Genomic DNA, 16,565 nt, shown 5'->3' with positions numbered 1-16,565 from the left:
TTAAAAAAAATAAAATATGTTTTAAAAAATTATGTCCAAATAAATTTTCATCTTCAAACCAAACTTCACTCAAATAAAATTTTTTAAGATAAATTTGGAAATTTATGGTCAGATGCTAGCTTAGTTTACAGCTTTCGTAATTAGTCTGTCCATTACTTGGTTGGCTTTTTCATAAACATGCATAGTGTATCTTAATTATTATTTTTTCTACGTTAATTAATCATGGTTATAAGTAACACATGTTTTCGTGTTTTCACCGCGCCAAAACTTTTTTCCTCTGATCTCCATGTTTTATAATATTGAAAAAGTGAAAGTACTATAATGTCTTGAACAATGAAACTTAACCTGGTGAAATTAAATAAGCGTGCTGTCATGAGAAATTGGTAGGGGCCGCAGAAATTGATTCGGAGGAACAAAATTAATTCTTTATAACATTGTTTGCATAAGCAGAAACAATGTTTATTTAAGAAAATTTTACTGTGTTTTAAATGTTAAAGATTAAATTATGTCTTACAACATTTTTTACAGAAATGTGAAAAATATCTTTAGGAAATGTGAATATGAGATCTTTAATTACTTGCAAAAGTATTGACGATATACTCAGTGGGCGTTTGGACATAAAAATCATAAAATTCCAAAAAAAAAAAATGAAAAAAATTTCAAGTGAAAATGATATTTGCAAATTAGAGTTGTGTTTGGACATAAATATAATTATGGGTTGTTTTTAAAGTTTTGTGAGTGATCTGAGTGAAAATTTTAAATTTTTTTTTTGGGAGTTTTTCAAATTTTCGAAAAATTTCAAAATTCATCTTCAAGTGAAATTTTTATAGCCAAACACTAATTTCAAAATAAAAAGTAAAATACTTTCAAAAAAAAAGGTAAAAAAATTCTTTATGTCCAAACGGGCTCCCAGTGAAGTTGCACTTTTTCATATATCTAACAAAGGGATGTGGGAACTACTGATTCACATATATGGCTTTTATCTATATGTTGTTTTGGATGGTTAACGACGCACGTCAGCTTTGACAGTTGGTATATAAATTTGGTTGAAACTTGAAATTTTTTATATTTTTTTAAAAATAAAATAAAAAATAATTTTTAAAAATTAAAATTATATTTGAATATGTATTTTATTCAAAAAAATTGAAATATTATGAGTGCAAAAATTTGAAAAGCTAGTAGAAATCATTTGATTCTTTGACAGAACTATGAGATAATTGCGAAAGCAAGCATCATTCTTTGACAAGTAGTACAATGAAATATGGTAGTACTAACTTGTAAGCTAAACTGCATCTTCCCAACTTACGTGCTGATCTGTTTGTTTTATTTGCAATAATTACAAGTTGTACAAAATCTAGAAGGCTAAAAACTTATCTAAATAACGGTATATATTTATCTACATATTAATTTTTATTACTTAGTTTCGATTAAATAACATATACGATCATCTCATTAAATTTTTATACTCCCAGTTACTGTTTCCACGTAACATGATAAAAGGGTGCCAAGTATCCACACCAAAAAAAGAAAAAAAAAAAAGAAAAAGAAGAAAGTCGTAATACTCCATTTATTTCACCAACTACATGTACAATCCGTATTTAATTCAATTTTTATTTATTTTCTTCTATACAAAATTGCAAACGCTACCAACTTTAATAATTTGAAATTTAAACAGAATGTTCTATCATTATTGCAGTAACAACTCCGGCCTACATAATTTTGAAGTGGGAAAAAAAAAAGAAAAAAAGAAAAGAAAGGTGAGGACTATTATCTCATTTGAATGTCCCTATTTGGGGCATAGCACAAATAAAGAAAGAAATAAAGGACTCTGCGCGAAAAGTAAAAGAAAGAAGAAGCAAATGGGTCAAAGACAAGGTTTTTTTTTTTTTTTTTTAAATTTAATTTTTAATTTTTTAAATCAAAGTCAAGGTAGAGTTCTCGAGAAAGCCAAAACTCACCCACCTCCCCCTAACAAAACCCATTAATTAGTTTTTACCCCCTCTGATTTTTTCTCTTTCCTTACCAATTTCTCACTTCCCAAAAAATTAAAATTCACAACACCCTAGAAATAATAAAAGGAAAACAGAAAAGAGAGAGGAAAAAAAAGGGAGAGAGGGGCTCTCTCTTTCTCTCAACTTTCCTTCACCCAAACAGACCACAAACAGTAGAGAGAGAAGCTGTGTTTTTAGAGAGAGAAAGTTAGAGCTTCTGAATCCTCATCTCTTCCATGGCTGTATTCTAGCCCTCTCTTTATATCCCTTAATATTTATTTTTCATCTCCAAAAAGAAAAAAAATCTTTTTTTTGAACCAGTGGGCCGACCATGCGGAGAGGTAGAGCAGCGACGGCACAGGCACCGGCACAGGTAGCCGGAGAACCAAACGGATCTGGAGGATCTAAAGAGATAAGGTTCCGTGGAGTCCGAAAAAGACCATGGGGAAGATTTGCGGCGGAGATCAGAGACCCTTGGAAGAAAACTAGGGTTTGGTTAGGTACTTTCGATTCTGCTGAGGATGCCGCGCGTGCTTATGACGCCGCAGCGCGTGCCCTTCGCGGTCCTAAAGCCAAAACTAATTTCCCTTTGCCTTATGCTCATCATCACCAGTTCAATCAAGGGCATAACCCTAATAACGATCCGTTTGTGGATTCCCGATTTTACCCTCAGGATAATCCGATTATTTCACAGAGACCTACCTCGAGCTCCATGAGTAGTACGGTGGAGTCCTTCAGTGGACCTCGACCGCCGCCGGCGCCGCGGCAGCAGACAACGGCGTCTTCCAGAAAGTATACGCGGTCGCCGCCCGTCGTGCCGGACGATTGCCATAGCGACTGTGACTCGTCGTCTTCCGTCGTTGACCACGGCGACTGTGAAAAAGAAAATGACAATGACAATGACAACATAGCTTCTTCGTCTTTCAGAAAGCCGTTGCTTTTCGATCTAAACTTACCTCCGCCGATGGATGACGCCGGCGCCGACGATCTTCACTGCACAGCGCTATGTCTTTGATGAAATGATGGTTTAATCTGCCTGTCATTTGAACCATTGGCTTACCTAGTTTTTTTTTTTTAATTTCTTTTTTTTGTGGCGAAGGAAAGCATGTGGAAAAAAAAAAAAGAGAACCATAGAGTTAAGGCTAAACTATGTCTGCTATGAGTCATCATCTGTTGTTGGAAGAGAATTCACTTGTTTAATTTACTTCTCATATTTTATATCATGGGATTTCATGTTGGATGGATGGACCAGTGTGTATGTCAAATTAGTTCTTATTGCGTGTCTTAAACTCCTATGTTGTTTGGGTTGAAATAGTGTTTATTTATATATTGACATGCAAGATTAGAGGGAAATTTGGGATCTTTCTGTGCTGTTATTATATGTGTATGATGTTATCTATTCCCCTTTCGGCCTATGTAACAAGTGAGACTTCATATGATCAAATATTAGTATTCGTGGTTACTTGTTTTATATTCTTCATATAATGCTTATTTTTCTATATGGATGTATTTTCATTGCGTTGGAACACCTATATTACTTTTGTAGTGTTGAAGAGTTGAATTATACTTCTTCTAACACTGAGGTGGAAATTGACTATTACCTGTTTTCCTGCTGTTTGTTATAGTGTGAAGTTTTTATATTCATTTAGTTTCATCTGAGGACAACTGTGTGAATGTAGTGATGGTTATTTGATAGAGTGGGATCAAAGGATCATATCAACTTTAATCTGAAGCTGGAGTATTGATGATTGGAATTTTTGGTTTAATTTTGTTTTCTAGCTATGCATGAATATGAATTAACTGCTGCTTTTACCTGAATATGTAGAGCATTTTGATTTAAGATTTGAAGCATTAGTAGTTGTAGTAATACTGCATTCTGATGGAGATGGTGTTAGCTTGTAATGTATTTTAACTTGCTTGCACATGTTTATTGGTGTGAGTATTTTTGCGTTATATATGGCTACCCACAGACTTTCCCTGTGCATGGTTTTGCGTGGTAGCTGCTTGGAACCTGCCTAGATTGTTTAGCTCATGTCATTAATACGTAATTTTGGAGATCCCTTTTTGTTTATCTTGATGTGTATAGTTGCGCCATAAATTGTTCTTATTAATGCAGCTACTCATGCCATGCAATGGCTTTTAACTCCCATAGTATATCTCTCATATGAACTTGTGGATTTTGTTTCTTGCTTGTGCCCTGTAACTTGTTCTATCGTGTGTCTTGCTTGACTTCTTCAGCTCATGTCATTAATATGTTATTTAGAGATTCGTTCTTGTTAGCTTGACGTTTATAGTTGACTTAATATTGTTCTATAGTTCTTATTAATGTAGCTACTTTCGAAGTATACGTCTTTGTAATTGTGAATGCCGTATAGCATGCCATGCAATGGCTTTTAACTTGCATTGTATGGGAGTATATCTCAGAAGATCCAATGGATTCTGTTTCTAGCGTATGCCCTGTAACTTGTTGTATCTTCTTATGTGTTATGCTTGAATTCTTCAGATCATGTCATTAGTACGTAATTGTGGAGATCCCTTTTTGTTAGGTTGATGTGTTAGTTTCCTTAATATTGTCCTTAGTAGTTCTCATTAATGTAGCTACTCGCAATATATACATGTTTCTATCTGTGAATGCTGTATGGCTTTCCATGCAAAGGCAAGGCTTTCATTCACATTTTAAGCAAATTTCATTAACAAATTCTCTAATAAATTATGTATCTAGTGTCCTATAAGTAATTATCTCTTCTCTTGTATCATGCTTGAATTCTTTAGATTCAGAGAATCCTTTTAATTAGCTTGACGTCTGCAGTTACCTTAATATTGTCTTGTAGTTCTCATTAGAGCAGCTGCTTGTGAGGTATGCGTGTTTGTATTTGTGAATGCTGCATGGCATGGCATGCAATGGCTTTTCAGTGAGCAACTATCACTGAAAAGAAGTGTTCTCTATTAAATTCTGTTATATGCTTATTTCCTGTAACTTGTTATCTCTTCTCTGGTCTTACGTAGAGTAATCTCCGTATTGTAGTCTTGATCCATCTTGGAGAGGAACCCAGAATCTCTAGCATTGGTTCATTGTAAGAAACATAGCAGTTGCCCATGTTTGATTTGGATATTAGTAACGGCCTACAGGCTATAACATCAATAGGTCAAGCTTTTAGATAAGTAGGTCAATTACATGATGGCGGATATGGACTAATATAGTAGCCAGACTGGTCTGTTTTGCATTGAAGTGTAGCGTCCTTGTTAGAAAATTGAGCAGAAACCTTGTAGTAGTATGTAGGTTTCTTAATTTGTTCATTCATGTGCATGTTGATTTTCAGGAGTGCACAGTAGACATATCCAACAAATGAAATACAAGTGAAGTCAGATATGTCCTCTTAGATTGAAATGGAACGCCTCTCCCCATATTGGAGAAATTTGCTTTTACTTTAGAAGGAAAATCACTTAGCAGATTCTTAGACATATATGGAAACCTCTTCCCTTATTTACGGGCTTTTGCTATGAAGCATCAAAAGTTCAGAACCCACTGCTTCTCTCTCAGAAAGTTAAAGAGCCACCTGCAGTTGCCCCAATGGTTAGTAGGCCAGCTCCTGTAAACTGAAACTGCACTTGAAAATTATAATCAGATTTGCAGATATGACATAAAGTTCCGTATGTAGGGCCTCATTGCCTTTTCAAAAACATGCGGTATGCGCTACAGTTTGGCTTAAAATTCAGTAACTTTAGCCAAAATCTTGTATTTGTATTAAAAGGATCACTAAGTATACAAATTTATTTGAACTGTTTTTAGAATCAAAACTCATAAACTCAATTTGTTTCCCCCCTTTTTTTTTTCCTTTGTGAAGGTTTAACCTTTTCTCATTATTTTCGGATCACAAATATGTATGGAGTATTAGAATTGTATATATAAACAATGAGATATTCGATTAATTTGAAATACTCTAACATAGTGAGTATGGTTGGTCTCTTATGCACTTACCCCCAAGAATTCCGTCTTCAAAATTATTTAATAAGTAAATGTCTCAATGGTTTCCTTCTAACAAAATAGAACCAAATTGGTAGCCAAACTTGTTTGCTATTGCCAAAATGCATTTAAGAAAGCTAAACTTCAAAAAGCATTGTAAAGAGAAAATCCGTATCCAATCTACTTAATAATATTAATTTGATTTCGTTTCCCCATAAACTATATAGTTAACTGATTTCTCAGGTGTCGCGATCTACTTGCATCATGTAGAAGTATACATTGGAAATAACCATGATGATTCTGGTAGAACTGATTTCTTCCTATCCCTTCAAGCATTGCTTCGGCGAATAAAGTTGCTTGATATATGTGCTCATGAAAGATAGTAAGTAACCCGTGAATGGATAGAGTTGTCTGTCACATATACCGGTAGGAACCCGTAAAATTAATATTATTTTTAAAAAGGTAAAATTACCGGGGATTCTGCTATGTGATCGAGATATGAGGAGTTACCAAGACATATTATGATTTTTTATAATTACCAAAATAAAATTTTAAAAACTATATCTGTTATGATAAAAATCAAAATATGGTGGATGTCTACTCTTCCTCCGTGATCTTTCTCTCAAATGGTTAGTGACATATTCAATGACATATTTTCTATGTTCAATGACATATTCCATGACATATTTTCTTCACTTTTCATGCCTATATAAAGGCTTTGTAATAGATAAGAAAATACATACAATTTAAGAAGAAAATCTCTTCCTTTCTCTCTATCTCTATTTCTTGTTCATGTTTTACTAAATTGTCTTTATTTCTTGTCACGTTATCAGCACGAGTCTCTAACCAATTGTATATATATATCTACAAAATTTTTCCTACATTCGGAAAGATTACAATTAGAAGCCATACATATCATCACATGGTTAAATGTAAAGAGAAACTACATATGATAAGTAATGAAATGTAAGAAGGTATGATTATCTTATACTTGTCATTCCTTTAAAATCTCAGATGCACACAACTTCGTACTACACCTGTATTGTATAAGCACATATTAATATTACATCTTTTATATCACATGAATGGAATAAAATTTTCGAAGTTCTGTATGTTAAAATCATAGTAGCAGTTAATTGTTGATATGATGCATGTCATGGTAACCAAGGATATTTTATATAAGTTGTCTTATGCATATTTATGTGTTAACTATCTTCAATCTGTCCTGCCGCTTTTAACATTTTCTTTTACTTGGATGAATATTTTTTTTTCCTTTTGGATTTTTACACTTGCATATAGTACCAAAAAAAAAGGAATAAAAAATAAAATAAAATTGGTCATACTGATTAGAAGCATAAATCATCTTGAAGAAAACAAGAAATATTTCACATCTTTATCTAGATTGATTAATTACTTCTTTGAAGTTTGGAAAACAAACCAGCTATTGAGAAAGTATACTTCATAATTTATGGTCGTATCATTTGAAAGCAAAAAATGATTAGTATGACTACTAGAAGAGGTATTTTTGAGTATCCATGACCTACTTGATGTTTGCTACTGACTTACCATTTTTAAGTATTTTATATGAATGATGCACAAGCTACAACTAGTAAGTTGTTACCTATAATGTCACTTTTCAGGTAATATAAATGCTAAATTTATGTATTAATACTATATATGTGTTGTTACATATATGGTGTACTTTTGATAAATTTATTCACTAATTGCTTGGTTGAATTGAGTGAAGGAAAGTCATGGCATTAAATCAAATCCAATAGGTAGGGTATACCCCGAAAACAACAATATTTTTGAGATAGACTCAATAAATATTATGACAATGATTTTATGATCCTTTTAAACTCTAATAGAATTTAGAAGAAATATTCTGACTACAAACAATTGTATTTCATATAGATGCTACAAATAATTAATAAAGTTTTATGCTGATTTGAGATTTGTACACTTATTTAAGAAAGCAAATTTGATTTGCTAAGTTACAAATTAGTTGTGTATAATTTTCTTGGCATGTGATTGAAATTAAGGCTTGAGAATGAATTTCAATATTGTTTAGCCTATTATGCCATTAATTGAGGATAAGACATCGGGATCAAGTCCTGATGCTCCATAATGATAAGAGTTGGGTTTGAGTCCCAATTTATTATGGCCTAACATGCCTTTATATTGGTAAGACATTGGGTTTGAGTCCCAATGTACCATATTGATGATATAATGATGACTAAAGAAAAATAATATATTTTTCATGAAAATGCATAAAAATTGTCCCACTTGATTTGCTCCATTCTTGAAGTGAATGTGATAACAATGCATAATAAGTTTCAATGAAGACACGTAGTTGAACAATGAACGTGGGCGTTCCAAATATCAAAATAATAATAATCATCACTATGATTATAAAAGGAGAACAATAAGAGTTCTCAAAATAGTCCTTCAAAATATGAAGGCAATGCTTACCATCAAATTGGTATGAAAATAATAAAGCACGTCTCTGATTATGATCCATTCCTTGAAGAGAATGTGACTTGTGATAAGCATTGAGAATGCAAACCCATTCCTAAAGTTGAATGTGGCAATATGTGATAAAAGCAATGAATAAAGACATGCAATTCATGATTATATGAATACCACACAACTCACCTCTAAGGGAGGTTTGAGTAAAATAAAGAGAATAAATATTATTGTGTGGTTACATAAATATGTCATTGGTCGCGTACATGTGATATGCCAAATATTATTTTGTCATGCCTTATAAAAGTTATTAAAGGCAAAGTTAAAGCAAGAAATGATTTTGCTTATAATGATTTTGACCATGACAATTTATTATGATATAATTTTATCCGTGAAGGAGATATTTACCATATGAATGGTATGATAAAAGATCTTGTAGTACAAAAGTTGTTAAGAACTCCAGAAAAACTAATTTATTACTACCCAGATGAATAAACTTATTCATGACATTGATATTATAAAGTCTCAAAAGAAACTTTTTGAGTTTCAAATATATAAGTCAAAGTGATTGGCATATTGAGACTATAAATGAAAGGAAGATTGAATATCTTCATATTTCTATAATCATACCGGGTAGATATGAAAGGTTACCCGATCTTCTTTCTATTTGTACTACACAAATATAAGCATGATGCTGGAATCATATGCCACAAGTAAACTAGAGGTTTACTAAAACAAATATTAATTGGCATGACCGGTTGACCATCTCGGTTCAATTATAATGCGAAAAATTAATTAAGAATTACATTGACACATATTGAAGAATAGAAGATTCTTCAAGAATTCTCTTGTGCTGATTATTCTCATGATATACCAGTTAAAGGTTGTGATTGAATCCTTTGATTTCTGGAAGGAATAAAAGGTGATATATATATATGGGCCCAGTCACCTGCCATGTGGACCGTTTACTATTATATGATTTTAATAGATGCATCTATTTTATGGTCACATGTGCATTTGTTATCAACTTGCAGTTTGGTTTTTGCAAGATTGCTTGCTCAAATTATTAGAGCACAATTCCAGAATATAAATTATGATGATTTATCTTAATAATACTAGTTTAAATCCAAGTTGGTTTAGCATAAATTGTATGCCTCCAATTATAGCTAAATCATTGGTTATGAGACAAAACTCCCTAAAACGAAATTTGGTATGAGATTTATTATTTAATGTACAACAGCACTTGTACGCATCTAGCCAAGTTATAAAAATTTCTCCCTATCACAATCGGTTCAGGGTCAGGAACCAAATAATTTCTATATAGAAATATGGATGTGCTATATGATTTAATTATGCCACCAAAATGCACAAAGATGAGTTCCCAAAGATGGTTGGGAAATGTGTTGGTGATCCCAACATTAGGGGGAGAAAATGGGCAGCTGAGAAAGTGATACGTGAAATGAATTATTATGAATACATATAGATCCTCGTACAAGAAAATATAAACTTGAAGTTCAAGTGATAATTCATTTACAAATTATTGCCAGACGCATTTGCTGACCCAAAGCTAAATGTCATATTTCAGCTGCTAATGCTCTAAATAGAATAAAGTCCATGAGGGACAGAGTCTATGACACGCATGAAGTGTAATAGACCAATCAGTTCCAAAGATAAAACTCCTTGAAAAAGGAGAGAGGCAAATATTCAAAATAGTCATAATAAGGAGGCAAGTGCCCTAGAAGAGCACCACGACATAACACTTTATAAGACCTCATGGGAGAGGCTCAGGTACCTGAAAATAATGAAATAAAGATATCTCAATAAGTTATGTCTTTATTGGGGAATAATGGAACCGACATAAAATGATTGTCGACGATATTGTTAATATAATGTAGCGCTCAATATGATTAATATTGACGAGGATCTTGAGATCAAATCTGTCATGAAATTTGGACGGATAAAAGATTGACCAAATAAAAAATACGCAATGAAATTGACTTCACTTGAAAAATGTGAAGTTGGACGGATAGTCCAACACTTGAAAGTATAAAATCAATTGAGGTATAAATGTGTTCTTGTGTGACAGGTTCAAGTCGATAGACATAAAGATGACTTGTGGCACAAGAAAATTAGTAAATATCCTCACATTGATTATATGGAGACATGTTCTCTTATAGTGGATATAGTCACTTCAGGTTTTAATCTGACAATATATGAAAAACTTGATATGCGTATAGTGGATATCATTGAAAGATTTAAATTGTCTTGAAGCATATTAAGGTTTCCAAGAAATTTATTAAATAAAACTTCAAAAATCCTTATACAGATTGAAACAATCAGGGTTCATGTGGTATAATCGCCCGAGAGAATACTTGTTGAAAGAAGGGTATAAGAATAATTCAATTTGTCTTTGTGTCCTTATAAAAGGATATGAATTTGAATTTGTTATAATCGTCATGTATGTTGATGATTCAAATATCATTAGAACTCCCGGAGAGCTTCCTAAAGCAGTAGACTGTTTAAAGAAAGAATTTGAAATGAAAGATCTTGGAAAGACAAAATTTTGTCTTGGTCTACAAATTGAATATATGAAAGATGGAATTTTTGTCCTTCAATCAGCATACACTAAAAAGATTTTAAAGAGCTTCTATGTGGATAAAGCACATCTATTAAGTATCCCGATGGTTGTGAGATTACTCGATATAAATAAAGATCCACTCTGACCTCATGAAAATAATGAAGAGCTTCTTGGTCCTAAAGTACCATATCTTAATGCAATTGGTGCGCTAATATATCTTGCTAACACTACAAGGCATGACATAACTTTTTTCAGTTAATGTCTTAGCAAGATATAGCTCCGCTCAAGGAGAAATTGGAATGAAATCAAGCACATATTGCGTTATCTAAGGGGAATTACCGGTGTGGGCTTATTTTATGGCAATGATTGTAATACCAATCTTGTTGGTTATGTTGATGTGGGGTATTTATCTGACACACACAAGGCTTGATCTCAAACATGTTAAGTGTTTACATGTGTGGCACTATAATATCTTGGCGATCGACTAAGCAATCAATCGTGGCTACTTCTTCTAATCATGCTGAGATAATTGTTATTCATGAAGCAAGTCGAGAATGTGTATGATTGAGGTCTACTATACATCTTATTCGAGACAAATGTGGTTTGAAGTGTGATAAACTACCCACAGTTTTGTATGAAGAAAATACAACATGCATAGCCCAATTAAAGGGAGGATTCATAAAGGAGTTAGGACAAAGCACATTTCACCTAAATTATTGTTCACATATGATCTTCAAAAGAATGGTGATATTAATGTGCAACGGATCCGTTCAAGTGATAATATGGCTGATTTGTTCACCAAATATCTACCAGCGTCAACCTTCAAGAAACTAGTGTACAAGATTGGGATACGAAGGCTCAACGATGTGAACTGATGATCTCATCAGGGGGAGTTAATACGCGTTGTACTCTTTTTCCCTTACAAGGTTTTGTCCTATTGGGTTTTCCTTGCTAGGTTTTTAACGAGGCAACCAAAAGGCGTATTTCTAAATATGTGTAATTTTTTTTCCCATAGGGTTTTTTCCTAATAAGGTTTTAACGAGGCACATTATTTATGGACATCCAAGGGGGAGTGTTATGATAAAAATTAAAATATGGTGGATGTCTACTCTTCCTCCATGATCTTTCTCTCAAATGGTTAGTGACATATTCAATGACATATTTTCTATGTTCAATGACATATTTCATGACATATTTTCTTCACTTTTCATGCCTATATAAAGGCTTTGTAATAGATAAGAAAATACATACAATTTAAGAAGAAAATCTCTTCCTTTCTCTCTATCTCTATTTCTTGTTCATGTTTTACTAAATTGTCTTTATTTCTTGTTCATGTTTTACTAAATTGCTTTTATTTCATAACAATATCGTTATTTATGTGGCTATAATAAACAAACAAGCCCCAAAAAGCTTATTTTTCTATGTTTTGATAAATCTTACTAGTAAATTTACGCGACAAAATTGCATCGGTTGTACCCTACAGGACTGATTTTTATGTCATTATTTTTTACTTTGCTACAAAAATAGGCTTCTTTTGCTCCAAGAATATCATAGTTCTTCGCTATTGGAAGCTTAAAATTTTTGTTTAAGGGTAGAAACTGAAAGTTAATGATTGATTTTTGTTAAAATTATTTGAATGTTAATAATTTATGCTTAAATTTTTAGTTCAAACACTAATTTAGTGAGTTACTTTAAAAATCTCAAAACTTCATTTTTCGTCCTTAGAAAGTGTTGAAGAAGACTAAGTGGGTCTTACTGATTTGGTGTTATATGGCTAAATTGGTGATTGGAGATTGTTTATGTTGGTAATTGCAGGTTTTGTTTTAAATTTGAGATCATTTAGAACAGATTTGAAGTAGTTTGATCGAAATAAAAATTGTAATTTCGAAAAATACTTTGTTGAACTATCACAGAAAAATTATGTCAATCACATAGACTTTAATGAATAATTTAATAGATAATTAAATTGCAGATAATATAAAATCATGCCAATCGATAAAGTTTGGGGAACAATTAAACAAGCACAAAATGAATCCGAAACCTTTTTAATCATTTTTTGGACAAAAAACACTTTTGTACTACTTTAAAAAAAAGTTACATAAATGAGTAAAACGCAGTATTATACTGCGAATTACGTTAACGGAAATTTTGTCGTTAAAGTAATTCGCAGTATAGTACTGCGTTTTACGTAAAAAAAAATTTTTTTTGTAAATCGCAGTACTATATTGCGTTTTACTAAGATGCTGGGCACAACTATATTTTATTAAAGCTGTTCGCAGTATTATACTGCGTTTTAAGTAAAACGCAGTATAATACTGCGAACAGCTTCAATAAAATATAGCCCTTCTTCTTCCTTGGACCACTGAACCGAAGGACCTCAAAACCTTCGATTCTGCTGGTCCCCCCCCCCCCCCCGCGTAAAACTTCAAAAAAAAAAAATTTTGGGCCCCACCCGTCACCTAAAGAGCAAGGAGTGTAGGTCCTACATATAAGACAAGCTTTGTATTCCTTCTTTCGGGTGCAAAAATTCGATTTCAATCAAATTTTAAAAACTTAAATCGAGGTATTTCAATTTTGTTTATGTCGAAATACGTATAGTACATGCATATTTGTATTGTTTAATGTGTTTCCATGTTAATTTATGTTATGTTTGTGTTTAAATTTGTATCTTATTTATACCCGGATTGATTTATTAGCTTTGGTACAAAAAATTATTAAAATTTGATAAATTATTTGTATTGTTAAAAAATTAATATTATTTATTTTGTTTGTTGTTCATTTTTGTATTTTATGTTAGTTGTTTTTATATGTAATAGTGATCTTTTAGCGTAGTAAAATAAATAGCCTTTTAGCGTAGTAAAATATAGAGCATTTTACTGTAGTAAAATATAGAGCCTGTTAGTGTTGTAAAATATAGAGCCTTTTAGCGTAGAGTCTATGTAGTTTAAGTATGCAGTAACTGCAAACTCTATCCAATTACACTTTACAAAATTAATTATTTAATTATAACAATAAACTTACAAAAGTAACAAATTCCTATATGTTGTAAAATTAACTCAAATATCGAGTTTGGAACCCCATACATAATTATTCAGTCCAATTGTAAACATAATTAATTATTTAATTTATTAAGCTAGCACACACAATTCTAAAAATGTTAAAATTGACACGCATAATAATTAAGGATAACTCGGTGCTACCGAGCCTCAAACATCGAGCCTGGAACCCATACATAATTATTCAGTCCAATTGTAAACATAATTAATTATTTAATTTATTAAGCTAGCACACACAATTGTAAAAATATTAAAATTGACACGAATAATAATTAAGGATAACTCGGTGCTACCGAGCCTCAAAAAATGAGCCTGGAACTCATACATAATTATTCAGTCCAATTGTAAATATAATTAATTATTTAATTTATTAAGCTAACAGACACAATTCTAAAAATGTTGAAATTAACACGCATAATAATTAAGGATAACTCGGTGCTACCGGGCCTCAAATATCAAGTCTGGAACCCGTACATAATTATTCAGTCCAATTTTAAACATAACTAATTATTTAATTTATTAAGCTAACACACACAATTAATTTTGTTTAAATTATAGTAGACGACATGGACTTTCCTCCGCCTGCGTATCCCGGACCTGCCGAGGATCAGCTACTAGTGTTGCAGGGCGACCATAGGTCCTCATTTGTATGGGAGGGACAGCTATCGATGCAGCCTCTCCGCCCCAGGAGACCTGACGATTTATAGGAGTTCATCGGGGAGCATCCTTTCCATGCCCGCGTAGTCGCGCGCCTACAGGCTACAAGCTTCTATACGATTTTTGAGCTTGGACGGATGCAGCTTGATTGGTCTCTCATCACGTCCTTGGTAGAGCGGTGGCGACCGGAGACGCACACTTTTCACTTGCCCACTGGAGAGGCCACCATCACGCTGGAGGATGTTCAGGTTTTGTACGGGCTGCGCGTAGATGGACGGGCCGTAGCACTGCCCCAGTACATTAGATCCATGACGCGTGCACAATTTTTGGATATGATGATGCATTTTACTGGTTATAGACCTCAGGGTGACGCTGGGGGCAGTCGCGTTGCTTTGTCAGCCATCAGAGATCATATGGCGTTTTTGCACCCAGACATTACCAGCGAGACGGAGGATCTCCATATTGAGAGGTACACGCGGTTGGCGCTGCTCCTGTTTTTTGGGTGTGTCTTGTTCCTGAACACTTCAGGGAGTAAAGTGAGTATGCGCTTTCTCCACCATCTTCAGGAGTTGGATGGTTTACCCCAGTACAGTTGGGGTGCTGCTGTTCTCGCATACCTGTATAGGAGCATGTGTCGGGCGAGCATGGGCCCAGCGGTGGACATATGTGGTTTTCTGCCCCTCCTACAGGTGACAACATTTTCGAATACTCTATTCATTTCTCCGAATTCTGTATGGTCGAAATGACTCATAAATTTTACATCAACCTTTTATCTTAGGTTTGGGCCTGGCAGCGGATCATGCTGTTGCAGCCACCTCTACCAGCACTTGCGCCTGGTGAGGCTTATCCGTTTCTCCCTCTATCTTCTAGGTGGATTCTCAGGCGTGGGAACTACCGAGGGACCAATGCTCATCATAATCTCCCCCTTATCAGGGATGTGCTAGATATGCTGGTGGACAGACAGGTAGATATGTACCTACACTTACTTGTTTAAATTAAGTTGTGTTGCGCATACTCACTTTTATGTTATTATTTGGCAGTTCATCTGGATGCCATACAGTGACGAGTTGGTAGCTCAGCTGCCCTTTTATTGCTCAGTCGATCGAATGCTTTGGAGCACCTCCGTTCCGATGATCTTCTTTGATATGGTTGAGTATCATGCCACAGAGCATGTGCTTCGCCAGTTTCACCATCCCCAGCCTATACCGAGGGATCCTGGATGGGTGGCTATACACTATCAGCGGGATGACCGTGCCAGCCTGGACGATATATATATGGGATGGCTAGAGCAGCATGTCCTTATTTGGGAGGAGCACCGAGCTGACCGTATTCCGCCAGCACCTACATTTACCCAGGAGTCCACTATTCATATGTATGCATCATGGTACCGCCGTCACACCCGACTGATTATCGGGAACCTCATTCATGTACTTAGCGAGCACTACAGACCATACGCCGGGAGACACGAGGCACTGGTATGTTTTTTGGCTTATTAATATCGTATAATTGTGATATTGCGTTATTTAATTAATATTTTAAATATTTCACAGGCTATTGGGCATCATCACCTCTACCAGTTGGGACAGGAGATGCAACAGCATACTGACATCCCTGCAGTCGTTGACTATGGCCAGCGGGTGGCACAGTTGGCTTGTCAGACCCTGTTTCAGGCGAGAGATGCTGTGAGGTTGGACCACGAGGCTCAGTATGAGGCGCCAGAGGACTACCATCGGGGTAGGGGTGTCCCACGAGAAGAGGTAGAAATGAGGGCGAAACTGAAGGAGGTGGGAAAAGAAAAATGGAAAGCACAATGGAATTGTGAAGCACAAAAGGAACGAAAAGAAAAATATAAA

General features: G+C 34.2%; 1 protein-coding gene across 1 annotated transcript; it reads left to right on the top strand.

Annotated features, from left to right (window-relative positions):
- Positions 1–2,249: 2,249 nt before the first annotated feature.
- LOC107802932 (ethylene-responsive transcription factor 3) lies at positions 2,250–3,188 on the top strand. The gene is given in 1 exon segment (NM_001325724.1): positions 2,250–3,188. A coding segment is annotated over 1 exon segment (684 nt). The 5' UTR covers positions 2,250–2,322; the 3' UTR covers positions 3,007–3,188.
- Positions 3,189–16,565: the final 13,377 nt, after the last annotated feature.

The sequence above is a fragment of the Nicotiana tabacum genome, chromosome 10, assembly GCF_000715075.1.
Source record: "Nicotiana tabacum cultivar K326 chromosome 10, ASM71507v2, whole genome shotgun sequence".
NCBI lineage: Eukaryota > Viridiplantae > Streptophyta > Magnoliopsida > Solanales > Solanaceae > Nicotiana > Nicotiana tabacum.
Note: the sequence above shows the minus strand (reverse complement) of the source record. Positions and strands in the feature narration are given on the sequence as shown.